The sequence below is a fragment of the Aethalodelphis obliquidens genome, unplaced genomic scaffold (genome assembly GCF_003676395.1).
Source record: "Aethalodelphis obliquidens isolate GAN/ISIS:26980383/991018 unplaced genomic scaffold, ASM367639v1 scaffold40, whole genome shotgun sequence".
NCBI lineage: Eukaryota > Metazoa > Chordata > Mammalia > Artiodactyla > Delphinidae > Aethalodelphis > Aethalodelphis obliquidens.
The window spans coordinates 214,094-239,757 of NW_020837984.1; the positions used below are offsets into that span (position 1 = coordinate 214,094).

The window sequence follows — 25,664 nt, forward strand, 5'->3', positions numbered from 1 at the left end:
GCCAGTTGGATGGACATTTGTGTGTAACTAAGCAGCTGTATGAACTAGGATAAAGGTCTTTATCTCTCTCCCACCTGAAATTGGAAGGGACTTGATTAGAAGATTTGAATTTTCTTTATCTTTAAAATTCTTCTGTGCTTTAAATCATCTTCCCCTTCACGTATATCAAAATAATACATAATCTTTCAAATTTGCTTAGAAAAGTATTAAGCACCAAAATTGTGTACGTTTTTAAATGTTTACAATAATTAATGATTATGATATTCTTTCTTTACTGGTTTTTAGAAGTCAGTTTTGTTTTTGTGTATATTTTCCTTCTGAAATAACATCTCTGTGTCATTAAAGTGTTCGATTATTCATTACTTCACAGAGTTTATGAATTTTACCGAAGGAAAACCACAAAATAAGTCTAATTTTCTTTCTACTTCTTTTGTAAGTATAGAAATGTATTCCCACTCAAAAACTTTCCCCAGACACTACTCTTGGGAAAAATGGTGACCAACTCCATGGTTCGAAGCATGTTATATATATTAACAAGTAGTGCCATTGAGTTTATTTTACAGCCTCTCCAAGGATAGTTTTCTCTCTCATCCTGTATCTTAATTCTTCCAGACTCATGTCAAACATTAGGAATTTCTCCCCTGCCAAGATACTTTTTAAATTCCTTAATCTTAAAGACCACACCCCCCTTGATTAGTTTTATTATATTAAAATCTGATTTTTATCAAATCACTAATCTTACACTAGAAATACTTTAAGGTATTAAGTTATATAGAACAAGTTTTTTTACACTATCTGTGATTCTGTGCATTCAGAATTATATTTTTTTAAGTAAAAACATGTTTTACAAAATCAGAAGGAAGCATTTTAGTAGTAGATCAAAAAAAATTTTTTAACTTAGAAAATCACAAAAGGTTAACTTTTCCCCTGTAATTTCTATTATTAAAAATTAGGGTAAAGTTTGTTAAAATTTTTACTTCATGATCCCAATAAGTGATGCACTATTTCAGCAAAGAGTTTTCAGATAGAAGAGTTGCCACTTCGTCTGTTTTATCAAAGAAGAAAGTAGCCCTTCCTAAACTAATGAAAAATGAATCTTTGCAGCAACAACAAATGTTCAAATAAGAATAGTGATGGTTTCTACTTCTGTTACCTTTTACCTAAACCTTAAAAGCGATAGGCAGAGGAATGAATTTCTTCACATAGACATAAAACCCAAGATTAGTTTTAATTACAAAGAAAGAATTGTCTTCCTTTCTTTGCCGTTGCTCTAGACAAGCAGTTTCTTTTTCCATTGTTAGCATTGTGGTAAATATTTTAGTAAATGAGTCAATATTGCTGTAGAATCCAGTTCTGAATATTAAGTTGCAGGTACTTCACAAATAGAGAGGATTAGATTTAAGTCATATGCTACTGTCCACCTTCCCTACAGTACAGGAATGATTTGACAAGACTAAGACTTCAAGGCCATCCATTGCTAGCTAAATGAATGTAAGTCATGCTTTGTACAACTCATTATCATATGTTCTGAATATATCCAGAAAACACCGAGAGACATTATAAGTGCTTTGTCTTACAGCAGTTTGTTGGCTCAACTGAATAAATGTTTCTAAGGATCCCTTTATCACAAATTTGGCTTTACAACTCTGACTTTCAAATCTCTTTGATTTCTCTCTTCACTTGTGATGATCTTTTAAATAAGGATCTTTGGCCATAGTCCAGGAGTCTATATAGTAATCTAAGAAAATGTTAACAAAAGTTAGTTCAAACATGTTAAAACAGTTAAGAGCACATAGAATATGGAATCAGTCTGCTAGGGTTCATGTCTGGGCTGTGCTACTTACTGGCTATATTACCTTGGACAAATTATTTAAGCCCTGGGCTTCAGTTTCCTTTTCAGTGAGATGGGTACAATGCTTGCTTCGAGCATCAATCAGACAATAAATGTAAAGAACTTAATTTGGTAGTGTCATATAGCTAATACAGCTAGTATTTACTGCTCTGTTTTGTTTTATTGTCTTGGGAAAACATCTCCTAATTTGTATTTAAGATAACATCAGTTTCAAGTAGTACTGGTTTTATTATAGTTAGGAATTGTTTTTATTAAACTGAGAAAAGAGCAGAGATATGTAATAAGGGTGGTTCTTTCCTTGCCAGGGATAGCCAAATAGTATAGTGGGTTTACAATGCTGTAAGAAGAGAAAAGTTAAGAGAGAATTGAATTGTCAGAGAACACCTCTCATAGACTTTGAAAACTTCTGCCTTAGTAGTTAGTGACATATTTGCTATCACAAAGCAGAGATTTCTTTTTAGTTAAATAATATCAGTTATATTAATTGAAATGTTCATTTGAATTACATTGGTTCATTTTGATTTGTGAATTTGTTTGGTTTTATACTGTAGACCGCTTTAAGGATAGTTTTGTTGATATATACCATGAATCCGCAAACTATACCTTTGGGCTGGCCCACTCCAAACTTTATTTTTGTAAAGCTGTTTGTTTTCTCAGAATACAACCATGCTTTTTCATTTACATATTGCCTGTGCACTTACTTCCTACAGTGCAGAATTGAGTAGTTGCAGTAAAGACCATATGTTATCCAAATATGAAAACTACTACATTATATTATGTTCAGGTGTCCCATCCAACAGAATTGAGAGTATGTTTATAAAGTGCTGTAAATTCTCATATATAGGTGGTAACTGTTAGTAGGAGTAATAAGTATTCAGTGATGATGTATCCATGAACATTGACACCTCTTACTGCTTTTTAATCTGTATTATAACTTCAGTCTGTTGCATTACTACTTTTTTCTTTTTACTCCAAACTTTATTTTTGTTCCTTATTTTTCTGTTACATTGTAACACCAGGATAAAGTTTGTCATCTTCATTTTGTCATTAAAAAATATGTAGAATCTTTTCCCTGCCTTTGCAAGTATGTTTAAAAATCCTGTTGAAGTGATGAATTAGTTTAACCTGGGACTGTAAGTTAGTATAGTTCAGTTTAATCAACTAAAGTAATGTACATTTTTTTGTTCTATTTCTAGCCTACAACTGGAGTTCTGTATAAAGAAGATAATTATGTCATCATGACAACTACACATAAAGAAAAATATAAATGCATTCTTCCCCTTGTGACAAGTGGTGATGAGGTAAGTTTTTATAAATACATTGATAATCCCTGTCACCAAAGATATTTATTTAAAACATTGCAACTCCATACCTTAAAATAAAATTGAGTGACAGGTTTCTCAATTATCCTGTCTTACTAAAAATATAGTAATCACTTTTTTATTGAAGTATAGTGATTTACAATGTTAGTAATCCTTATTATTCCTGTATTCTTTGAGTTTTACAGTTCAACTTGGAAAAACTAGCAACCAGTTATTAATGTTTTAGATGAAAATCTAACTCCACGGATGTTTTCTTTTATAGAAATGAAGGTTTTGAAACAAGATAAAATTTTAAATGTGTATGTGACATTTTTTATAAAGAATTGCTAATAAGTAAATCTATAGGTACCTTGTGCTTTCTTACTACCTTAGCTCATGCCCGTTTCTTCCACCTAAAATGCCCTAACTGCCTCTTATCCATCCTTCAAGGCAATTACTTCTTTCAAGATGAAACACGAGAGGCAGCATGGTAAAATGGAAAGGACACCAGCCTAGGAGCCAGGAGGCTGAGGTATAGGCTATAGTTAGCTGTGGAGCCTTGAACAAAGTTGAAACTCAGTTCCTCCACTCAATACGTTTATTGAGCTAATTACATAATATTTTCACAATCTGTAAAATGGAAGTATTAAACTCAGTGAGTTTAGGTTTCTTAGGTTTTGTTCAGACTTAAAATCTGTGAAAGACAGCTATCTTGTTTTAAACCACCTTAAGACACAAATACACACATATGCAATTACACACGTATTTATGGCATTCAAGTCTGAAATGTAAAAATATATGGAAAACTGAGAAGTATATTAAAACTTTCCAGTGTATTCTATAAGATTCAACTTTTCTGAGGCTTTCATAGATAGAATTTGTTTGGATACAAGCATTTAATAATTCTGAAGTAGGTTTATAAGAATTGTTCAGGAAACTGATACTTAACCTTTTTCTAAGAGAAGAAAGAATGGAAGATTATTCTATGGCTCCATATTTTATACTTCAATTCTTTTTCTTTTGGATTATAGTTGATTTACAATGTTGTGTTAGTTTCAGGTGTACAGCAAAGTGAATCAGTTATACATATACATACAGATATGTGTATATATGTATGTATATATATATGTATATATATATGTATATATACATACAGATATATGTATACAGATATACATATCTACTCTTTTTCAGATTCCTTTCCCATATAGGTCATTACAGAGTATTGAGTAGAGTTCCCTATGCTATATAGTAGGTCCTTATTAGTTATCTATTTTATATATAGTAATGTGTATATGTCAATTCCAATCCCCCAATTTATCCCTCACCCCACCGCTTTCCTCCTGGTAGCCATAAATTTATTTTCTACATATGTGACTATTTTGTTTTGTAAATAAGTTCATGTGTACCATTTTTTTTTTAGATTCCGCATATAAGTGATATTATATGATAGTTGCCTTTCTCTGTCTGACTTACTTCACTCAGTACGAAAATCTCTAGGTCCATCCATGTTGCTGCATATACTTCAATTCTTTTGAAAGAAGTGGCATGCCATAGGATCTTATTAAAGGTTTTGACTTTTTTCCCCCTTTTATTTCCAAGCATTTGTGGTTTGACCAATGAGTTAATACCTAACCAGCAGAGTTGGGTGAAGTTCCAGAATAATTGTATTAAACTCTAATTCTTTCATAGGAAGAAGAAAAGGATTATAAAGGCCCAAATCCAAGAGAGCTATTGGAGCCACTATTTAAACAGAGCAGTTGTTCCTACAGAGTATGTATTTTATGTTCACTTGATAACTAGAAAATAAATTTCCAGCAGCCAATAGGCCCTTGAAAATAATTCTCTGTTTCTTTTTACTTTATTATGTTGTATCACATTTTAAGTTAGTTGTAAAACTAAACTGTTGCTTAATAGTATTTTGTTCATTTAAATTCCTGTATAGTATATGCAGCAAACACCCAATAATATCAATTATCAAATAATATCACCAAACTGCTTTGAATGTTTTTCAGATCAAAAGAAAGTTTCTTTATATACAATTTTAATAAAAACTGCTCATGGTTATTTTTTTAGGCTGTGTAAAAAATGATCCCTTGGCCAGGTGTTTATTATAGACCCCAGGTATATTTAGACCTATTTCCTTCATAGAATTTTCACATTTAGCTAATTAGTGAAAACAATGAATAAGCTTCAGTAATTTCATGTTTTCTGAGGCATAATAATAACTTTCATTTAATGAAAGCTTGCTGTAAATCTTCAGAGAAATCTTCAGTTGCTTAAAATACCAAAAAGGAATTCAGTTGAGTTGTGTGGCTTTTGTACATAAATACATCCATCTGTCTTAGATTGAGTCTTATTGGACTTACGAAGTATGTCACGGAAAACACATTCGGCAGTACCATGAAGAGAAAGAAAGTGGTCAGGTATTTTTTTCTTCAAAATATGAAATGTAGAACATTATAAAATGAAAACTTTAATAATGAGGTGGATGGTTTTAAACTGTATTCTTTAAAAATGTATTTGCCAAATACTTACTATATTTTTATTTTATTTTTAAATATAGAAAGTAAATATTCACGAGTACTACCTTGGGAATATGTTGGCTAAGAATCTTCTATCTGAAAAAGGTTTGTTTCTACAGAGTGATTTAGTAGTAATGCTGGTATTTGGTTTAAAGTATATGTTCAAATTGGAATTTAAAAGATTTTCTTGGAGACTGTATGAATTTTAAAACACTAAAATAAACTTCTGAACAATCCCATAGAAAACTTTTTCAAAGAGATCTTTTCATTACTTTCTGTTTTAGCAAACATTATGCTTTTTTTCTACCTATTAATAAATTTTTAAAATCTGGTGAGCCATACATATCAGTGTTATATTTATATAGTGTTAGTCTTTTGCTTGGTTTAAACAACTTTTTATATATGGAAATAGACATGTAGATGTATCCCTCAAATTATGAAATATTTTTATTCATCTATATTATTCAAATTGGTCAACTCATTTAAGATTAAACCTTTCACTGAGATAAAAACACTTTAGAAGAAAACTGTCGTGGCCAGTTCTTATGCCTCAAATAGAGTATTTCCTAAATAAAGATGTAATGATTAAATATGACTGTTCTTTCAAAAGAAACCATTTCAAGGAATCTAGCTAAAAGTATGTGTATGTTTTGGGTCTTTTTTTTTTTAATTTAATTTATTTATTTATTGGCTGTGTTGGGTCTTTGTTGCTGTGCGCAGACTTTTCTCTAGTTGCGGTGAGCAGGAGCTACTCTTCATTGCGGGGCTCAAGCTTCTCATTGCGGTGGCTTCTCTTGTTGCGGAGCACGGGCTCTAGGTGCGCGGGCTCAGTAGTTGTGGCTCACGGGCTCTAGAGCACAGGCTCAGTAGTTGTGGCACACGAGCTTAGTTGCTCCACGGCATGTGGGATCTTCCCAGACCAGGGACCAGACCCGTGTCCCCTGCACTGGCAGGTGGATTCTTAACCACTGCACCACCAGGGAAGTCCAGGTTTTCTTTAGAAAGAAGTTTAAGATTACAAAGTTGATGAAAACTTAGTCATTTATATCTCGTATATAAGTCACTGGTCATTATTTAACTTACTTTTGTATTAATCCACAGAACAAGAAGCGGAAGAAAAGGAAAAATCAAAAGAGGCAAGTGATAATTGGTGATTTTAAGTCTTAACATCTATTGTTAGACATGAATTTATAAAACTTAATTGACAGAATATAGCCATGTGTTCTTTATCTCTCAACTACCTCAAAGGATTTAGTCAAAGAAAATTTGCAATATGTTAGATTTTTATGAGAAAAGTTATGCTATAATACTTTTATTTACTTTAAGATCATACAAAAATAAATGAATTTATCAAAGATGTGTCTGGGAAAGTTTCTATAACAGCATTATATCACTTCTGTGCTTCGCAGTGGTTCTTTCCCTCTGTTCAACGTTGGAGCTTTTGCATTTTTTCTGTTGTTTGGACCCTATTTCCTATGGGTAAAACAGATAAATCATAAATGTAAATAACAAGCTACCAGACTGCAAGCATCTTAAAAGCAGGGACTGTCTTTTTTCTCTTTACCCCACAGTGCAAAGCAGAGTGCCAGACATAATGTAGGCCCTTCATGAATGCTTATTGAATGTGAATGCATAATTGATGACTGAAAAATAGGATTGTTTAAAAAGAACTATTCCTTAGGGTGACCAGTTACAGTTTTTAAATGCCCCTGTGGTTCAAGGAATGCTTTATGAATCCTAAGAATTTCCATAAAGTTAAATAACTTATTGGTAGAGGATATTTCTATAAATGGTTTCATACCATAATGATTCTTTTATTAGAAGTAAAGTTAAACGGCAAAAGGCCTTAAAGATTACTTAAAAGGGATGCCCATAACTTAAAAGGGTGGCTTTGGGGGAGTTGGTAAGCTATGCATAGACACACACAGCATTGCTATTTTAAAAGGTTTTAATTTTACAGACTACCTTTGAGATAAAATATTTATCTCAAAATATTTTTGGCTCTGGAGGATAGCAAGATGGAATTCAAAGTGTGAAATGATCAAGGAAGAGGAAGAAAAGGGTAAGGGAAGAAAACTAACATTTATTGAGCCCCAATTCATAAGCCAGATGCTGTGCCAGGCATGTAACAAAGGGTAATGCTTAATTCTCCCTACAGCCTTTGAGTATATATTATTATTCTACTTTTATGAATGACAAAAACTGAAATTTGGTCAAAGTCATAAGGCTAGTGAATGCAAAGCTTGGATTTTAACCCAGGATTTTCTAATTCTAGACACTAGGATGAAACTAGCATACAAGAAATCTCAAAATACTTTCCCCTGGAAACATTTATTTATTGCCTGTTTTGGGACCGAAGTGATACAAGATGAGCTCCCTGCCTCCAAAGAGCTTGCTTGGAGATGATATTAACAATATCTTTTAAAGCCCTTCCATTTAATTCTTCTTGTGTTTATGTCGATAAAAGTATGGGAGCTAACTCCTTAATAATCCTTGTCTTCTGGGGTGATCTCCTTTATTCCCCCATTCCGTGAAAATTTCTTCATCTGTCTTTTGCTGGCCATGAATGGATTTGTACAGGAGTTTATATGCTGAGAAGTATGTCTGTTAATAACAGGGAAGAAGAGTAAGCAGATCAGTGAACCAGCACAATATTTAGATTCCTGTTTTAGAACATAGTGTTAACTCTGTAGCCCTACTTTTTGACAAATCAAACTTCAAATCTCTAGAATCTAAATTCTAACATAGGCATTCACTTGAGAGTTTAGTGAAGAAAGCTCTGACCAGCCCAAGTATAGTAAGTTTCTATATTTTATCTTAGTCACTTTATTTAGAACTTTTGAAAATAATTCATATTAATTATGTTATTATAGCCTTTTTTATGTAAGTGTACATCTTAATTTTAGCACCAAATAAAAATTTTCTTTTATTCTGTATTAAATTAGCTCTGAAAATATGTATTTGCTCAAATAAGAATATGAATGAAAAGAATAGAGGGAGAGCTTATAGAAAGTACAGAAATGTTACCTTTATAAATGTTAGTTTATGAATAAAATGTAGTTTTCTTCCTTTCAGAATAAGTGCTTCTCCATCCTCACCCCACCTCTATTTCTAATGAAAAGTCTGTCTTATACTCTTTTTTTAAGATTCCCACTAAAAATATCGAAGGTCAGATGACACCCTACTATCCAGTGGGAATGGGAAATGGTACACCTTGTAGTTTGAAACAGAACCGGCCCAGATCAAGTACTGTGATGTACATATGTCATCCTGAATCTAAGCATGAAATTCTTTCAGTAGCTGAAGTTACAACTTGTGAATATGAAGTTGTCATTTTGACACCACTCTTGTGCAGTCATCCTAAATATAGGTAGGATGTGGATTTAATATTTTAAACATGAAATGCACACATGCTTTAAAGTGTCGTTTGCTTAGGTTTAATGCTTTGTTCTCACTGAATAGATTCAGAGCATCTCCTGTGAATGACATATTTTGCCAGTCACTACCAGGATCACCATTTAAACCCCTCACCCTGAGACAGTTGGAACAGCAGGAAGAAATACTGAGGGTGCCTTTCAGGAGAAATAAAGAGGTATGAGAATTATCTAACAGTATTTCTTTCAGTGCTTCCTTTTCCAAATTTCAGAGCATATATCAGTATTTTAATGATTTCTGTAGTATAGTAGTAGTCATTTATTTTCCTGACTCAAAATTGTCAATTCCAATTCTTTTGATTTTAATTCTTTTCCTTATTCTAATACTTCTCAGAAACTAGTTTAGCATTCTCTTACACTCATGATTCCATAATTTTCTTTTTTATTAATTTGGCTGCATTGGGTCTTAGTTGCAGCACGTGGGATCTTCACTGCGGCTTGCGGGATCTTTCATTGCAGAGCATGGGCTTCTCTCTAGTTGTGGCACATGGGCTCCAGAGTGCACGGGCTCAATAGTTGCGGTACATGGGCTCAGTATTTTGGCATGCAGGCTTTGTTATCCCATGGCATGTGGGATCTTAGTTCCCCAACCAGGGACTGAACCCATGTCCCCTGCATTGGAAGGCAGATTCTTAACCACTGGACCACCAAGAAAGTCCCCCATGATTCCATAGTATTTAAAGTTTGCCATCCTGTTCATTTCAGTTAAGTTTAATTTTTAGCTAGTTAACTGGATTTACCAGCTAAGCCTCTTGAAAAAATAGACTGCAGCCCATCTCCTAATGCTTTATTTATTCTTCAGCTCATTGCTATTTATTATCAAACCATATTTCTATCATTCTTTTTAAACTGTTCTTATTAAGGTCAACAGCAATCTTTTGCTTCTAAATTTGCTGAACATATGCATAACTTGATCTTAGCTGAGCGTTAGAAGCTTGAACTTTTTCTCCTTTCTTTACTACAGGTCATTATCTCTGGTTCTCTCTGGTTCTGATCTCTTGTGTACTAGTTCTTTCTCTGATTCCTGCTCCTTAAAATGTTGAACTTCCCCTGGTTCTGTCCATAGCTGCTTTCTCTCCCTATTGTACATAGTCTCCTTAAGTAAGCTCATCCATGAGTTATAAATACACATCTGCAACACTGATCTTTCTCCTGAACTCAAATCACAATCAAATAATTAACATGTATTGAGTCTTTACAACTATTATCTAATCCTTACAATAGCGTATAAGATTTACTATTATCCACCTTAACAGGTTAAGGAACTGAGGTTCAGAGAGGGGAAGTGACAAGTGATGGGTTAGAGATTAGAATCAAAGTAGTCTGATTCTAGAACCTGTCCTCTTAACCACCTCTCTCTGCTGCTTCTCCCTTTTGATATGCTATCTTCCCTTTTCATCTGCATATTGGATGTATATACATTTTCAGTAATCTCAAACTTAACCATTTTTTTCTCTTTCACACTGACCCTTTTGTAGTCTTCCCCATTGCTTTCAAAGCAGTGTTCTCTACCCAGTTGTCCAAGTCAGAAACGTGAGTCATTTTTCTTACCCATCTCTTAATTCATCTCTAACTCTAATCATTTACTCAGTGCTATCAGTGTTATCCACTGACTGCTTTTCAACTCTGTCCTGTCATTAGTTCAGGACCCCATCATTTTCTAAGACCAGAAACTAATGTCCTCATGCATCTTCTTTCTAATTCCTCCCACACAGCTGATAAAATGTTCTTTCTGAAGTGAACATTTGATTATTTATTTAATCTTTTGGTAGTTAACATGATCTATACCTCAGGATAAAATCATTGCTCATACAATGATATTATCAAAGGAGAGTCAAGGCCATTTGTGGGGACTTCCCTGGCAGTCCAGTGGTCAAGACTCCACGCTGCCAATGCAGGGGGCACAGGTCAATCCCTGGTCAGGGAAGTAAGGTCTCACATGCCATGTGGCATGGCCAAAAGATTAAAAAAAAAAAAAAAAAAAGACCACTTGTGATCTACCTTCAGCTTCATCTCTCATCACCATTCCCTTGATCCCAGCTATTTTGAACAACTTAAGAGTTTCAGAAAAGTACCACATTCTTTCCAACCTCCTTGCCTTAGAATATACTGTTTTGCCTCTTCCTCTGTTGTCTTCTCCCCTCCCTCCCTATATCTGATGAACTAATAGAAGGTCACCACGTGTATGCTTGAAGATATGCTTCCAGTGTCACTTCCTTTGCAAATGAGCCATGACTTCTAATGGATTACCCACGGAAGAGATCAGTGTTTCCTCTTCTGTGGTCTTGTGTTTTATTCAGTCCTCCATTATAGCACTTTTATGGCTAAAATTTGTTCTTTTTCCTATGGTTCTTCATTTAAACGGAGGGAAAATAAACTATGCTTTTGTTACTTGGGGTTTCCAGCTCCTTGCATGATACCTGGTATGCTGTTAGTACTTTATAGTGGGTTAATTAACATTTAACTGCAAAGCCTTCTTCTCCCCTTCCTCTTGGATACTTACTGCGAAAGTATTGCCAGACTCTTTGTGGATGTTGTGAACCCTGCCATTCTGAGAGGAGGAAAAATTTATCTTAAACTTAATCTGCATTTTATTTGAAGTGATGTATTGAAAGATTAGAGATGGAATTCAGTTCTCATCTTCTTCTTGATAGTAGTTTAAGTACTGACAGGTACTTAAAGTCAGCTTGATCAAAATGATTCACAAGTCCAACTTTAACTATTCTTCAAGGTAGAAGTACCAGTTTATTTTTCTTTAATTAATGTGTTTAATCTGCAAGTTGAGAAAAATTATTTTTAAAAAGCTACATATGGAGCGCTACCCACCACCAGTCCCTCCCATCAGGAAACTTGCACAAGCCTCATAGATAGCCACATCAACCAGAGGGCAGACAGCAGAAGCAAGAAGAACTACAGTCCTGCAGCTGGTGGAACAAAAACCACATTCACAGAAAGAGAGACAAGATGAAAAGGCAGAGGGCTATGTACCAGATGAAGGAACAAGATAAAGCCCCAGAAAAACAACTAAATGAAGTGGCGATAGGAAACCTTCCAGAAAAAGAATTCAGAATAATGATAGTGAAGATGATCCAGGACCTCGGAAAAAGAATGGAGGCAAAGATCGAGAAGATGCAAGAAATGTTTAACAAAGACCTGGAAGAATTAAAGAACAAACAGAGATGAACAATACAATAACTGAAATGAAAACTACACTAGAAGCAATCAATAGCAGAATAACTGAGGCAGAAGAACGGATAAGTGACCTGGAATACAGAATGGTGAAATTCACTGCTGCAGAACAGAGAAAACAAAAAAGAATGAAAATAAATGAAAACAGCCTAACAGACCTCTGGGACAACATTAAACGCAACAACATTTGCATTATAGGGGTCCCAGAAGGAGAAGAGAGAGAGAAAGGACCAGAGGAAATATTTAAAGAGATTATAGTTAAAAACTTCCCTAACATGGGAAAGGAAATAGCCACCCAAGTCCAGGAAGCGCAGGGAGTCCCATACAGGATAAACCCAAGGAGAAACACGCCGAGACACATAGTAATCAAATTGGCAAAAATTAAAGACAAAGAAAAATTACTGAAAGCAGCAAGGGAAAAACGACAAATAATATACAAGGGAACTCCCATAAGGTTAACAGCTGATTTCTCAGCAGAAACTCTACAAGCCAGAAGGGAGTGGCATGATATACTTAAAGTGGTGAAAGGGAAGAACCTACAACCAAGATTACTCTACCCGGCAAGGATCTCATTCAGGTTCAGTGGAGGAATCAAAAGCTTTACAGACAAGCAAAAGCTAAGAGAAATCAGCACCACCAAACCAGCTTTACAACAACCGCTATAGGAACTTCTCTAAGTGGGAAACACAAGAGAAGAAAAGCACCTACAAAAACAAACCCAAAACAATTAAGAAAATGGTCATAGGAACATACATATCGATAATTACCTTAAACGTGAATGGATGAAATGCTCCAACCAAAAGACACAGGCTCATTGAATGGATACAAAAAGAAGACCCATATATATGCTGTCTACAAGGGACCCACTTCAGACCTAGGGACACATACAGACTGAAAGTGAGGGGATGGAAAAAGATATTCTGTGCAAATGGAAATCAAAAGAAAGCTGGAGCAGCAATACTCATATCACATAAAATAGATTTTAAAATAAAGAATGTTACAAGAGACAAGGAAGGACACTACATAATGATCAAGGGATCAATCCAAGAAGAAGATATAACAATTATAAATATATATGCACCCAACATAGCACCACAATACATAGGGCATCTGCTAACAGCTATAAAAGAGGAAATCGACAGTAACACAATAATAGTGGGGGACTTTAACACCTAACACCAATGGAAAGATCATCCAAAATGAAAATAAATAAGGAAGCAGAAGCTTTAAATGACACAATAGACCAGATAGATTTAATTGATATTTATAGGACATTCCATCCAAAAACAGCAAATTACACTTTCTTCTCAAATGTGCACGGAACATTCTCCAGGACAGATCACATCTTGGGTCACAAATCAAGCCTCAGTAAATTTAAGAAAACTGAAATCATACCAAGCATGTTTTCTGACCACAACGCTATGAGATTACAAATGAATTACAGGGAAAAAAACGTAAAAAACACAAACACATGGAGGCTAAGCAATACCTTACTAAATAACCAAGAGATCACTGAAGAAACCAAAGAGGAAGTCAGAAAATTCCTAGAGAAAAATGACACTGAAAACACGACGATCCAAAACCTATGGGATGCAGCAAAAGCAGTTCTAAGAGGGAAGTTTATAGCTATACAAGCCTACCTCAAGAAACAAGAAAAACCTCAAAAAAATCTAACGTTACACCTAAAGGAACTAGAGAAAGAAGAACAAACAAAACCTAAAGTAAGCAGAAGGAAAGAAATCATAAAGATCAGAGCAGAAATAAATGAAATAGAAACAAAGAAAACAATAGCAAAGATCAATAAAACCAAAAGCTGGTTCTTTGAGAAGATGAACTTGATAAACCATTAGCCAGATTCAAGAAAAAGAGGGAGAGGATGCAAATCAATAAAATTAGAAATGAAAAAGGAGAAGTTTTAACAGACACAGCTGAAATACAAAGCATCCTAAGAGACTACTACAAGCAACTCTATGCCAATAAAATGGACAACCTGGAAGAAATGGACAAATTCTTAGAAAGGTATAAGCTTCTAAGACTGAACCAGGAAGAAACAGAAATATGAACAGACCAATCACAAGTAATGAAATTGAAACTGTGATTAAAAATCTTCCAACACACAACAGTCCAAGACCAGATTGCTTCACAGGTGAATTCTATCAAACATGTAGAGAAGAGCTAACACCCATCCTTCTCAAACTCTTCCAAAACATTGCAGAGGAAGGAACATTCCCAAACTCATTCTATGAGGCCACCATCACTCTGATACCAAAACCAGACAAAGATACTACAAAAAAAGAAAATTAGAGGCCAATATCACTGATGAATATAGATGCAAAAATCCTCAACAAATACTAGCAAACAGAATCCAACAACACATGAAAAGGATCATACACCATGATCAAGAGGGATTTATCCCAGGGATGCAAGGATTCTTCAATATACGCAAATCAATCAGTGTGATCCAAATGCCAATTTGTGATATTAACAAATTGAAGAAGAAAAACCATATGATCATCTCAATACATACAGAAAAAGCTTTCGACAAAATTCAACACCCATTTATGATAAAAACTCTCCAGAAAGTGTGCAGAGAGGGAACCTACCTTAACATAATAAAGGCAATATACAACAAACCCACAGCAAACATCATTCTCAATGGTGAAAAACTGAAAGCATTTCCTCTAAGGTCACGAACAAGACAAGGATGTCCACTCTCACCACTATTATTCAACATAGTTTTGGAAGTCCTAGCCACAGCAATCAGAGAAGAAAAAGAAATAAAAGGAATACAAATTGGAAAAGAAGAAGTATAACTGTCACTGTTTGCAGATGACATGATACTATATATAGAGAATCCTAAAGATGTTAGCAGAAAACTACTAGAGCTAATCAATGAATTTGGTAAAGTTGCAGGACACAAAATTAATGCGCAGAAATCTCTTGGATTCCTATACACTAATGATGAAACATCTGGAAGAGAAATTAAGGAAACACTCCCATTTGCCATTGCAACAAAAAGAGTAAAATACCTAGGGAGACAAAAGACCTGTGTGCAGAAAATTATAAGACACTGATGAAAGAAATTAAAAACGATATAAACAGATGGAGAGATATACCATGTTCTTGGATTGGAAGAATCAATATTGTGAAAATGACTATAGTACCCAAAGCAATCTACAGATTCAATGCAATCCCCATCAAATTACCAATGGCATATTTTACAGAACTAGAACAAAAAATCTTCAAATCTGTATGGAGACACAAAAGACCCCAATAGCCAAAGCAGTCTTACGGGAAAAAAACTGAGCTGGAGGAATCAGACTCCCTGACTTCAGACTATACTACAAAGCTACAGTAATCAAGACAATATGGTACTGGCACAGAAACAGGAACATAGATCAATGGAACAAGATGGAAAGCCCAGAGGTAAACCTACGCACCTATAGTCAACTAATCTATGACTATGACAAAGGAGGCAAAGATATACAACAGAGAAAAGACAGTCTCTTCAATACGTGGTGCTGGGAAAACTGGACGGCTACATGTAAAAGAATGAAATTAGAAAACTCCCTAACACCATACACAAAAATAAACTCAAAATGGATTAGAGACCTAAATGTAAGACCGGACACTGTAAAACTCTTAGAGGAAAACATAGGAAGAACACTCTTTGACATAAATCACAGCAAGATCTTTTTTGACCCACCTCCTAGAGTAATGGAAATAAAAACAAAAACAAATGAGACCTAATGAAACTTCAGAGCTTTTGCACAGCAAAGGAAACCATGAGCAAGATGAAAAGACAACCCTCAGAATGGGAGAAAATATTTGCAAATGAATCAACGGACAAAGGATTGATCTCTAAAATATATAAACAGCTCCTGCAGCTCAATATTAAAAAAACAAACAACCCAACCTAAAAATGGGCAGAAGACCTAAATAGACATTTCTCCAAAAAAGACATACAGATGGCCAAGAAGCACATGAAAAGCTGCTCAACATCACTAATTATTAGGGAAATGCAAATCTAAACTACAATCACCTCATACCAGTTAGAATGGGCATCATCAGAAAATCTACAAGCAACAAATGCTGGAGAGGGTGTGGACAAAAGGGAACCCTCTTGCACTGTTGGTGGGAATGTTAGTTGATACAGCCACTATGGAGAACAGTATGGAAGTTCCTTAAAAACTAAAAATAAAATTACCATATGATCCAGCAATCCCACTACTGGGCATATACCCAGAGAAAACCATAATTCAAAAAGACACATGCACCCCAATGTTCATTGCAGCACTATTTTCAATAGCCAGGTCATGGAAGCAACCTAAATGCCCATCGATAGACGAATGGATAAAGAAGATGTGGTACATATATACAATGGAATATTACTCAGCCATAAAAAGGAACGATATTTGATCATTTGTTGAGACGCGGATGGATCTAGAGACTGTCATACAGAATGAAGTAAGTCAGAAAGAGAAAAATAAATATCGTATATTAACGCATATGTGTGGAACCTAGAAAAATGGTACAGATGAACTGGTTTGCAGGGCAGAAATAGAGACACAGATGTAGAGAACAAACATATGGACACCAAGAGGGGAAAGCGGCGGGGGGGAGTTGGGGGTGGTGGTGTGATGAATTGGGCGATTGGGATTGACATGTATACACTGATGAGTATAAAATTGATGACTAATAAGCACCTGCTGTATAAAACAAATTTTAAAAAAAAGAAAAAACAAAAAGAGCTACAGATGATGTGCTTCCCTGGTGTTGCAGTGGTTAAGAATCCACCTGCCAGTGTGGGGGACACGGGTGTGAGCCCTGGTCTGGGAAGATCCCACATGCCACAGAGCAACTAAGCCCGTGTGCCACAACTACTGAGCCCTCTTGCCACAACTACTGAAGCTTGCACGCCTAGAGCCCATGCTCCGCAATAAGAGAAGCCACCGCAATGAGAAGCCCGCACACTGCAATGAATAGTAGCCCCCACTCAACACAACTAGAGAAAGCCCACGCACAGCAATGAAGACCCAATGCAGCCAAATAAATAAATTTATTAAAAATAAAGCCACTGATGATAATGCTTTCTAAATACTTAGCATCTTTAGAGTACATGAAAATCTTAGCTAATACTGTAGGATGAGTGACTACTTAAAACTGATCATCCTTCAGAATAATTTTTTAGAAACTTAGTTTATTACACATAACTTTAAAAATGTTGATATTTGGCATATGGTTTGCCTTTTAAGTGTGAATCAAGCTTTACCATAAAGGATTTTTTTTCTTTTTTAAACACAATACATATATGGCTATTAGAATTTTGGTTTGATGTTCCACCTGTGTTATTACATTAAATTAATTTGGAAATTACTGGATTTATTAAAAATCTATTTTATGAATTTCCAAACCCTGCTACAAAAACTACTATCATCTTGCTTTTATTGGAGTAGTTTTCCTTAAAAATGAAAGTAGATGTTCTGTCCACAAGAAGGAATAATAAATTGTCATTCTTCTTTTCTTCCTACCTCTTCCCCTTTTCTCATCTGCAGGTTTCACTATGCGTTATTATTCTTTTGTTCACTAACCTTACTATAGGTCTCATATATTGTAAGTAATTACTTTAGTCTAGTGAACCTTAGCTCCTTATGAGTAGTAACTATGTCTGCTGCTTTTTTTTTTTTTTTTTTGCTTTAGATGATCATTTTTATGGGTATCAGTGTCCCAGTGTCTTACGTGGTCAAGTACTACATTACAAAATACATCTTCTACTAGAAGATTTATAGCTGATTCACAAAGTTACTTAAAATTGATCTCAGGACTGTTGCTGTTGTAATTGTTGAAGACCCCGTAAGTTTGATGTAAGATTCTTGGGTAGAGCAAAAGAAAAAAACAGAAGAATAGGGTCGGTACTTCATTTTTAATACTCCATACTTAAAATACTGTCAGGAGCATAGTAGTAGGCTCTGAATATAGAAAGAGTTATATGTAAAATTCAAGGTTCTTTCAAAAAACAAGAGGCCATCTTGCCAATCTTTGTTCTTAGTATTGGAGGAGAGAGAGGATAAGGTCATTGGTTTCCAGAGTAACCACCCAGTAAATCCTACAAGCTGAAAAAGAAGAAAAGGACCACAATTGGTCAATGGCAACTACAGCGGGTGAAAAAGGACTCTATACATTTTACTGTTTAATTTTTTTAAATTATTTTATTCAGTTAGTTGGTACACCCACTTCTTCAGTTCTGGTCTGGATTCATTTCCTCTCTGCTTACTGTGTCACTCCCTTATGTTAGATTCACTTTGTCTGTGGCCTGGGTAATTGCAGCTCCTAACTTGACTCTCCACCTCCAGATATGTTCTTACCATTCCTTCTTCCCTGCCCATGCTAAAGTAATTACTTAAAAATCTGATCATACCATATCTTTGCCTAAAACCTAAAAGATAATGTCCAAACTACTTAGCATTACATAGTTTTCAATCTGTAGTGCCTGCTTCTCTCTGGTTTTAAATATCATACCATACCACACATCTTTGCTCTTACCTCTTCTTCAGGTTCACATGCATATGCACACACACAAAACACATACACAGACATTCACGTAAGTCACAAATTATTAATGTTTCATGAATTAATCAAGGGCTTTCTCTTTGTGAAGTCTTCGTGTTTCAGTTCTTTGTCAAAGTCTACTTGAATCACCCCTACCTCTGTGAAACTGCTTTTCCCTCTACCCTTTCTTTATTAAACTGCAGTTTCCTCCAGGGCAACAACCAGGTCCTGCTACATTTGAGTAATTATAACTAATATTCATATTTGTCCCACTCAGCTCTTTATTAGCCTGCTTGTTATCCTTTCTTTACCCATAGTAATCACATTTCCAACACTAAATGTAGAAACACAAAATCTAACATGTAGCAAAGTACTTAATAAAAATATGAGACAAAATATGTGAAATGGAAATTATCCCTCTATGGGTCACCGTGCCCCTAACTGGTAAATGGAACTAACATTTGCCTAGAGCTTTCTCTATGCTATTAAGTGTTGCAAAATTCATTTTCTTAAAACACATTAAAAATGAGTGGACAGGGACTTACCTGGTGGTGCAGTGGTTAAGAATCCACCTGCCAATGCAGGGGACAGGGTTCAAGCCCTGGTCCAGGAAGATCCCACATGCCGTAGAGCAACTAAGACCACGTGCCACAACTACTAAGGCCGTGCGCCTAGAGCCCGTGCTCCACAACAAGAGAAGCCACCATAGTGAGAAGCCCGCATGCCACAACGAAGAGTAGCCCCCGCTCGCCACAACTAGCGAAAGCCCACGTGCAGCAACAAAGACCTGATGCAGCCAAAACTAAATTAATTAATTAAAAAAAAATGAGTGGACATTTTTTCCAAATTTTCTGAAGTTTAAAAATAATAATTTAAGTCATACTGAAAAAAATTGTGTGGCAAAGAAGCCCTTAAACATATGTTTATTTAATTTTAGGAAGATATGCAATCAACTAAGGAAGAGAGATTTCCAGCAATCCACAAACCCATTGCTGTTGGTTCTCAGCCAATGCTCACAGTTGGAACAACCCACATATCCAAACTGACAGATGACCAACTCATAAAAGAGTTCCTTAGTGGTTCCTACTGCTTTCACGGGGTGAGAAGTGAACCATCAGTTTAAGTATTTATTCTTACAGATTTCACTTGTGTGTTATTTATCAAGGGGCATTAGTAGCACTGAAAAAGATTTTTTGTCTATAGAGAAATGGCAGGATTCTGGAAGCTTCCCAATGGACATTTTCTCTCTGCATCTAATTATAATCCAATGCATAGCCATTATATTCTCTTTACTCACAGGCTAAAACTTGATGTTTACTTGACAAAAATATATATACTTAAGTACTTCATATGTGATTCTGGCTAATTGCTGGAATGGGCATCAGTGATTGTGTAGCCAACATTTTGGTTATGTAGCAATCACATTTAAAATTTGAGCTAATATCTACAAAGGTTAAATTTTGCCCCTAAGAACTCCAGTGGGAAATACACTTATAAGTGGAATTTTCATTTTACTTTATTTTACCAGGGTGGTACAGCAATTATTCTCTAGTAATGTCTATTTTTTAAAGTTTATCAGTAATTTTTAATTTTGATTTTCAACCATATTATTGCTAGTACAGTTTTTTTTAATTATATGTATGTCAATCACTATCATGCAGCAGTATTGAGACAGACCCCAATATGCCTTTCTCTGTACTATAACTTGATCTGTTTCCTTTCCTGTAGGGTGTTGGTTGGTGGAAATATGAATTCTGCTATGGCAAACATGTACATCAATACCATGAGGTATAGAACAGCGTTTATATCACTCTATCACTAGGCGGATTAAAGTTTCAAAAATCTTTTGTGGAAAAAAAAGGGGTGGGGGTTGGTGTTACTTTTAATTATAAGATGATTTTAATATGGAAATATTCATCAAAGTGTCTCTAAATTCTGGAAAATGGAAAACTTGGTGTCAGTTAAGACTAAGTCAATCATCTTAAAGTAACGTTATTTATTAACTACTCAGATTCTTGTATTACTGTGAGCCTGGAGGAATAATAAACTACAGTGACTAACCTCTTCAGCTTTGACCAAGAAATTAGTCATTGTTATAACTCATCGTTAAATTAAGTGAATGGTAAGATAGTATATCACTAGAGTTAGTAAAATAGGATAAATACAGCAGGTTTCTCAACTAAAAGAAGGTACCATATCATCTAAGCTTAAAATAAGTTTTAAGATTAAATGCACTGGCTCTTTATTCATAATTTCATAAATCAGTATTCTCCTACACTTGAGCCAAAGCTGCTTAAATTCTGAAATTCAAGCCCCAGTAGTTTTGTCATTGTTGTAGTTTGTTTATTAGTAAGGTAAACTACTAGACATGGAAAACAAACATTAATAAATATTGATCTGTTTTAAAAGGCTCTTTTTATTCCCCCAAATAAATAACAATGGGTAATTAGAAAATACTGTATTTGCCTTCTTGAGATGTTTTGAGCTGATCTTAAATTTCAAGATGGATCATAATGGGAAAGATCAACTCACTTTCCACAAGTAAATCACTCTGAATTTATGAGGTGTCTGTAAACTAGAACATTTTATTCTTCACTTAAGCCTGAGATATTCCATTTTACTATGCTTTCCATTTATTCTTGCTGCTTGGATGTTTTACTTAATTTTTTTATTAATACAAAAAAAAAGTGTCATCTAAGTACAGCCCAGATAATACCCAGTGGCTTTTTTTCATATAATTAAAGGAATATATGCCAGAAATATAGAATGAAAATAAAATTTTCCTCCACTGTTGTCCCATTTTTCAAAAGTAACAGCTGGGGCTTCCCTGGTGGCACAGTGCTTAATAATCTGCCTGCCAGTGCAGGGGACTCTGGTTCGAGCCCTGCTCGGGGAAGATCCTACGTGCCACAGAGCAACTAAGCCTGTGCACCACAGCTAATGAGCCTGAGCTCTAGAGCCTACAAGCCACAACTACTGAGCTGGCATGCCACAACTTCTGAAGCCCACGTGCCTAGAGCCTGTGCTCCACAACAAAAGAAGCCACCGCAGTGAGAAACCCGGGCACCACAACAAAGAGTAGCCACCACTTGCCGCAACTAGAGAAACTCCGTGTGCAGCAACAAAGACACAACACAGCCAAAAATAAAAACAAACTGAAGGAGAAAAACCATATGATCATCTCAATAGATGCAGAAAAAGCTTTCGACAAAATCCAACACCCATTTATGATAAAAACGCTTCAGAAAGTAGGCACAGAGGGAACTTACCTCAACATAATAAAGGCTATATATGACAAACCCACAGCCAACATCATTCTCAATGGTGAAAAATTGAAACCATTTCCACTAAGATCAGGAACAAGACAAGGTTGCCCACTCTCACCACTATTATTCAACATAGTTTTGGAAGGTTCAGCCACAGCAATCAGAGATGAAAAAGAAATAAAAGGAATCCACTTCAGAAAAGAAGTAAAACTGTCACTGTATGCAGATGACATGATATGATACATAAAGAATCCTAAAGATGCTACCAGAAAACTACTAGAGCTCATCAATGAATTTGGTAAAGTAGCAGGATACAACATTAATGTACAGAAATCTCTTGCATTCCTATACACTAATGATGAAAAATCTGAAAGAGAAATTAAGGAAACACTCCCATTTACCACTGCAATGAAAAGAGTAAAATACCTAGGGATAAATCTACCTAAGGAGACAAAAGACCTGTATGCAGAAAACTATAAGACACTGATGAAAGAAATTAAAGATGATACCAACAGATGGAGAGATATACCATGTTCTTGGATTGGAAGATCAACATTGTGGAAATGACTATACTACCCAAAGCAATCTACAGATTCAGTGCAATCCCTATCAAACTACCAATGGCATTTTTCACAGAACTAGAACAAAAAATTTGACAATTCATATGGAAACACAAAAGACTCTGAATAGCCAAAGCAATCTTGAGAAAGAAAAACAGAGCTGGAGGAATCAGGCTCCCTGACTTCAGACTATACTACAAAGCTACAGTAATCAAGACAATATGGTACTGGCACAAAAACAGAAATGTATCAGTGGAACAGGATAGAAAGCCTAGAGGTAAACCCATGTACCTATGGTCAACTAATCTATGACAAAGGAGGCAAGGATATACAATGCAGAAAAGATAGTTTCTTCATAAGTAGTGCTGGGAAAACTGGACAGCTACATGTAAAAGAATGAAATTAGAAAACTCCCTAACACCATACACAAAAATAAACTCAAAATGGATTAGAGACCTAAATGTAAGACCGGACACTGTAAAACTCTTAGAGGAAAACAGGAAGAACACTCTTTGACATAAATCACAGCAAGATCTTTTTTGATCCACCTCCTAGAGTAATGGAAATAAAAACAAAAATAAACAAATGGGACCTAATGAAACTTCAAAGCTTTTGCACAGCAAAGGAAACCATAAACAAGACGAAAAGACAACCCTCAGAATGGGAGAAAATATTTGCAAACGAATCAACGGGCAAAGGATTAATCTCCAAAATATATAAACAGCTCCTGCAGCTCAATATTAAAAAAACAAACAACCCAACCTAAAAATGGGCAGAAGACCTAAATAGACATTTCTCCAAAAAAGACATACAGATGGCCAAGAAGCACATGAAAAGCTGCTCAACATCACTAATTATTAGAGAAATGCAAATCAAAACTACAATGAGGTATCACCTCACACCAGTTAGAATGGGCACCATCACAAAATCTAAAAACAATAAATGCTGGAGAGGGTGTGGAGAAAAGGGAACCCTCTTGCACTGTTGGTGGGAATATAAATTGATACAGCCACTATGGAGAACAGTATGGAGGTTCCTTAAAAAGCTAAGAATTACCATATGATCCAGCAATCCCACTACTGGGCATATACCCAGAGAAAACCATAATTCAAAAAGACACATGCACCCCAATGTTCATTGCAGCACTATGTAGAATAACCAGGTCATGGAAGCAACCTAAGTGCCCACCGACAGACGAATGGATAAAGAAGATGTGGTACATATATACAATGGAATATTACTCAGCCATAAAAAGGAACGAAATTGCGTCATTTGTAGAGACGTGGATGGATCTAGAGACTGTCATACAGAGTGAAGTAAGTCAGAAAGAGAAAAGTATCGTATATTAACGCATATATGTGGGACCTAGAAAAATGTTACAGATGAACTGGTTTGCAGGGCAGAAATTGAGACACAGATGTATAGAACAAATTTATGGACACCAAGGGGGTAAAGTGGCAGGGGTGGTGGTGATGAATTGGGCTATTGGGATTGACATGTATACACTCTTGTGTATAAAATGGATAACTAATAAGGACCTGCTGCATAAAAAAATAAAATTCAAAAAAGAAAAAAAAAGGAGCAGCTGATTCGGGGACTCTGGCTCACTCAGGCCGGGGGGAGGGAGGGGGTTCAGAAAATAAATAAATAAGTAATAATAAATTTTAAAAAATAAATTTTTTAAAAAAGTAACAGCTGTTAACTTTTTCTTAGCTAACCCACCAGAAGGGAACAAAATGCCTATATGTAAATGTTGATATAACCCTTTTATTTATACAGAAGGGATATACTAAATGCACTGCTCAGCACTTTTTCTTTTCACCTAGTATCTTGGAGATCTTTCCATGCCAGCAACAACTGATCTTATTTTTTTCAGCAGGTTCAGAGGATTATGTCTCTACCCACAGTATATTTAGCCAGACGTGTATTGATGAGCCTTTGAGTTGTTTCCAGTTTTTGCTGTGACAGCATCTTAGTGAGCATTTTTAAATAGTTGTGTTTGTGAACTTTTGCAAGTATATTCATAGGGCACATTTCTAGAAATGTACTTGCTAGGTCAAAATGTATGCATACTGAACAATTGCTTTCCAAAGGGTTGGACCAGTTTACATTTCCATTAACAATGGCTGTTCTCGTATACACTTGCGAACACGAGGTTTTATCAAACTTATTTTAGTCAAGGTCATGTAACCTAGAACTTTTTTTTTCTTTTTCTTTTTGTTTAAATTTATTTGGTTGCGCCGGGTTTTAGTTGCAGCATGCGGGATCTTCATTGCTGCATGTGGGATCTTTAGTTGCAGGATGCAGGCTCTTAGTTGTAGCATGTGGGATCTAGTTCCCTGACCAGGGGTCGAACAGGGGCCCCCTGCATTGGGAGCACTTGACCACTGGACCACCAGGGAAGTCCCTAGAACTTCTTGAAGAACTCTGGTAGGAGCTTTGGGAGACAGAAAAATAATAGTAGCTAACAAATATAGTGCTTACTGTATACCAGGCATTGTTCTAAGTACTTTACAAATATCAACTCATTTAATGCTCGTAACAGTTGTAAGAGATGAGTATTGTTACTCCAAGATGAGGAAACTGAAGCAAAGATTTAGTAACTTGCCTAAAATCACATAGGTAGTAAATGGTGAAACTAAAATTCAAACCCAGGCACTCTTGTTCCATATCCAACCTCTTGATTCACTGTGCAGCTCTAATCCCTGTCTCTCTAGAAATTTACAGTGTAGTTGCTAAAAGAATGTTTAATGGCTCTCCCACTAGGCAATAAGCTCCACTGTAGCAGTGGCTGTGGCTGTTTCCTTTGCCTCTAAGTGTTTTTAGTTCTACTAATCATATGTATACTCGTGCCCAGCATGGTCCCTGGCATAAAATATAAAGAAGAAAAGGAAGGAAAAGGAACGGAAGGAAAATGAGAGAGAAGGAATTCCACATACAGGACAATATATAGTGCATCGTGTCAAATGAGTAGTGTGAAAACTAGTA

General features: G+C 35.5%; 1 protein-coding gene across 7 annotated transcripts in view; it reads left to right on the forward strand.

The window, feature by feature from the left end:
* ERLEC1 (endoplasmic reticulum lectin 1) overlaps positions 1 to 25,664 on the forward strand; it is a 34,167-nt gene that overhangs the window by 2,503 nt on the left and 6,000 nt on the right. For 5 of the 7 annotated variants that reach the window (XR_003438221.1, XM_027131660.1, XM_027131659.1 and 2 more), the window contains exons 2-10: positions 3,049 to 3,153; positions 4,846 to 4,926; positions 5,502 to 5,579; positions 5,720 to 5,783; positions 6,780 to 6,814; positions 8,825 to 9,048; positions 9,141 to 9,270; positions 19,788 to 19,949; positions 20,579 to 20,638. Coding sequence is in view for 6 of the 7 variants with exons in the window: in XM_027131660.1 (XP_026987461.1) it covers positions 3,049 to 3,153; positions 4,846 to 4,926; positions 5,502 to 5,579; positions 5,720 to 5,783; positions 6,780 to 6,814; positions 8,825 to 9,048; positions 9,141 to 9,270; positions 19,788 to 19,949; positions 20,579 to 20,638 (939 nt within the window). In the remaining variant the exon portion in view is untranslated. The remainder of the gene's footprint in view (positions 1 to 3,048; positions 3,154 to 4,845; positions 4,927 to 5,501; positions 5,580 to 5,719; positions 5,784 to 6,779; positions 6,815 to 8,824; positions 9,049 to 9,140; positions 9,271 to 19,787; positions 19,950 to 20,578; positions 20,639 to 25,664) is intronic. The other 2 variants (XM_027131661.1, XM_027131663.1) reach the window with 2 other exon arrangements.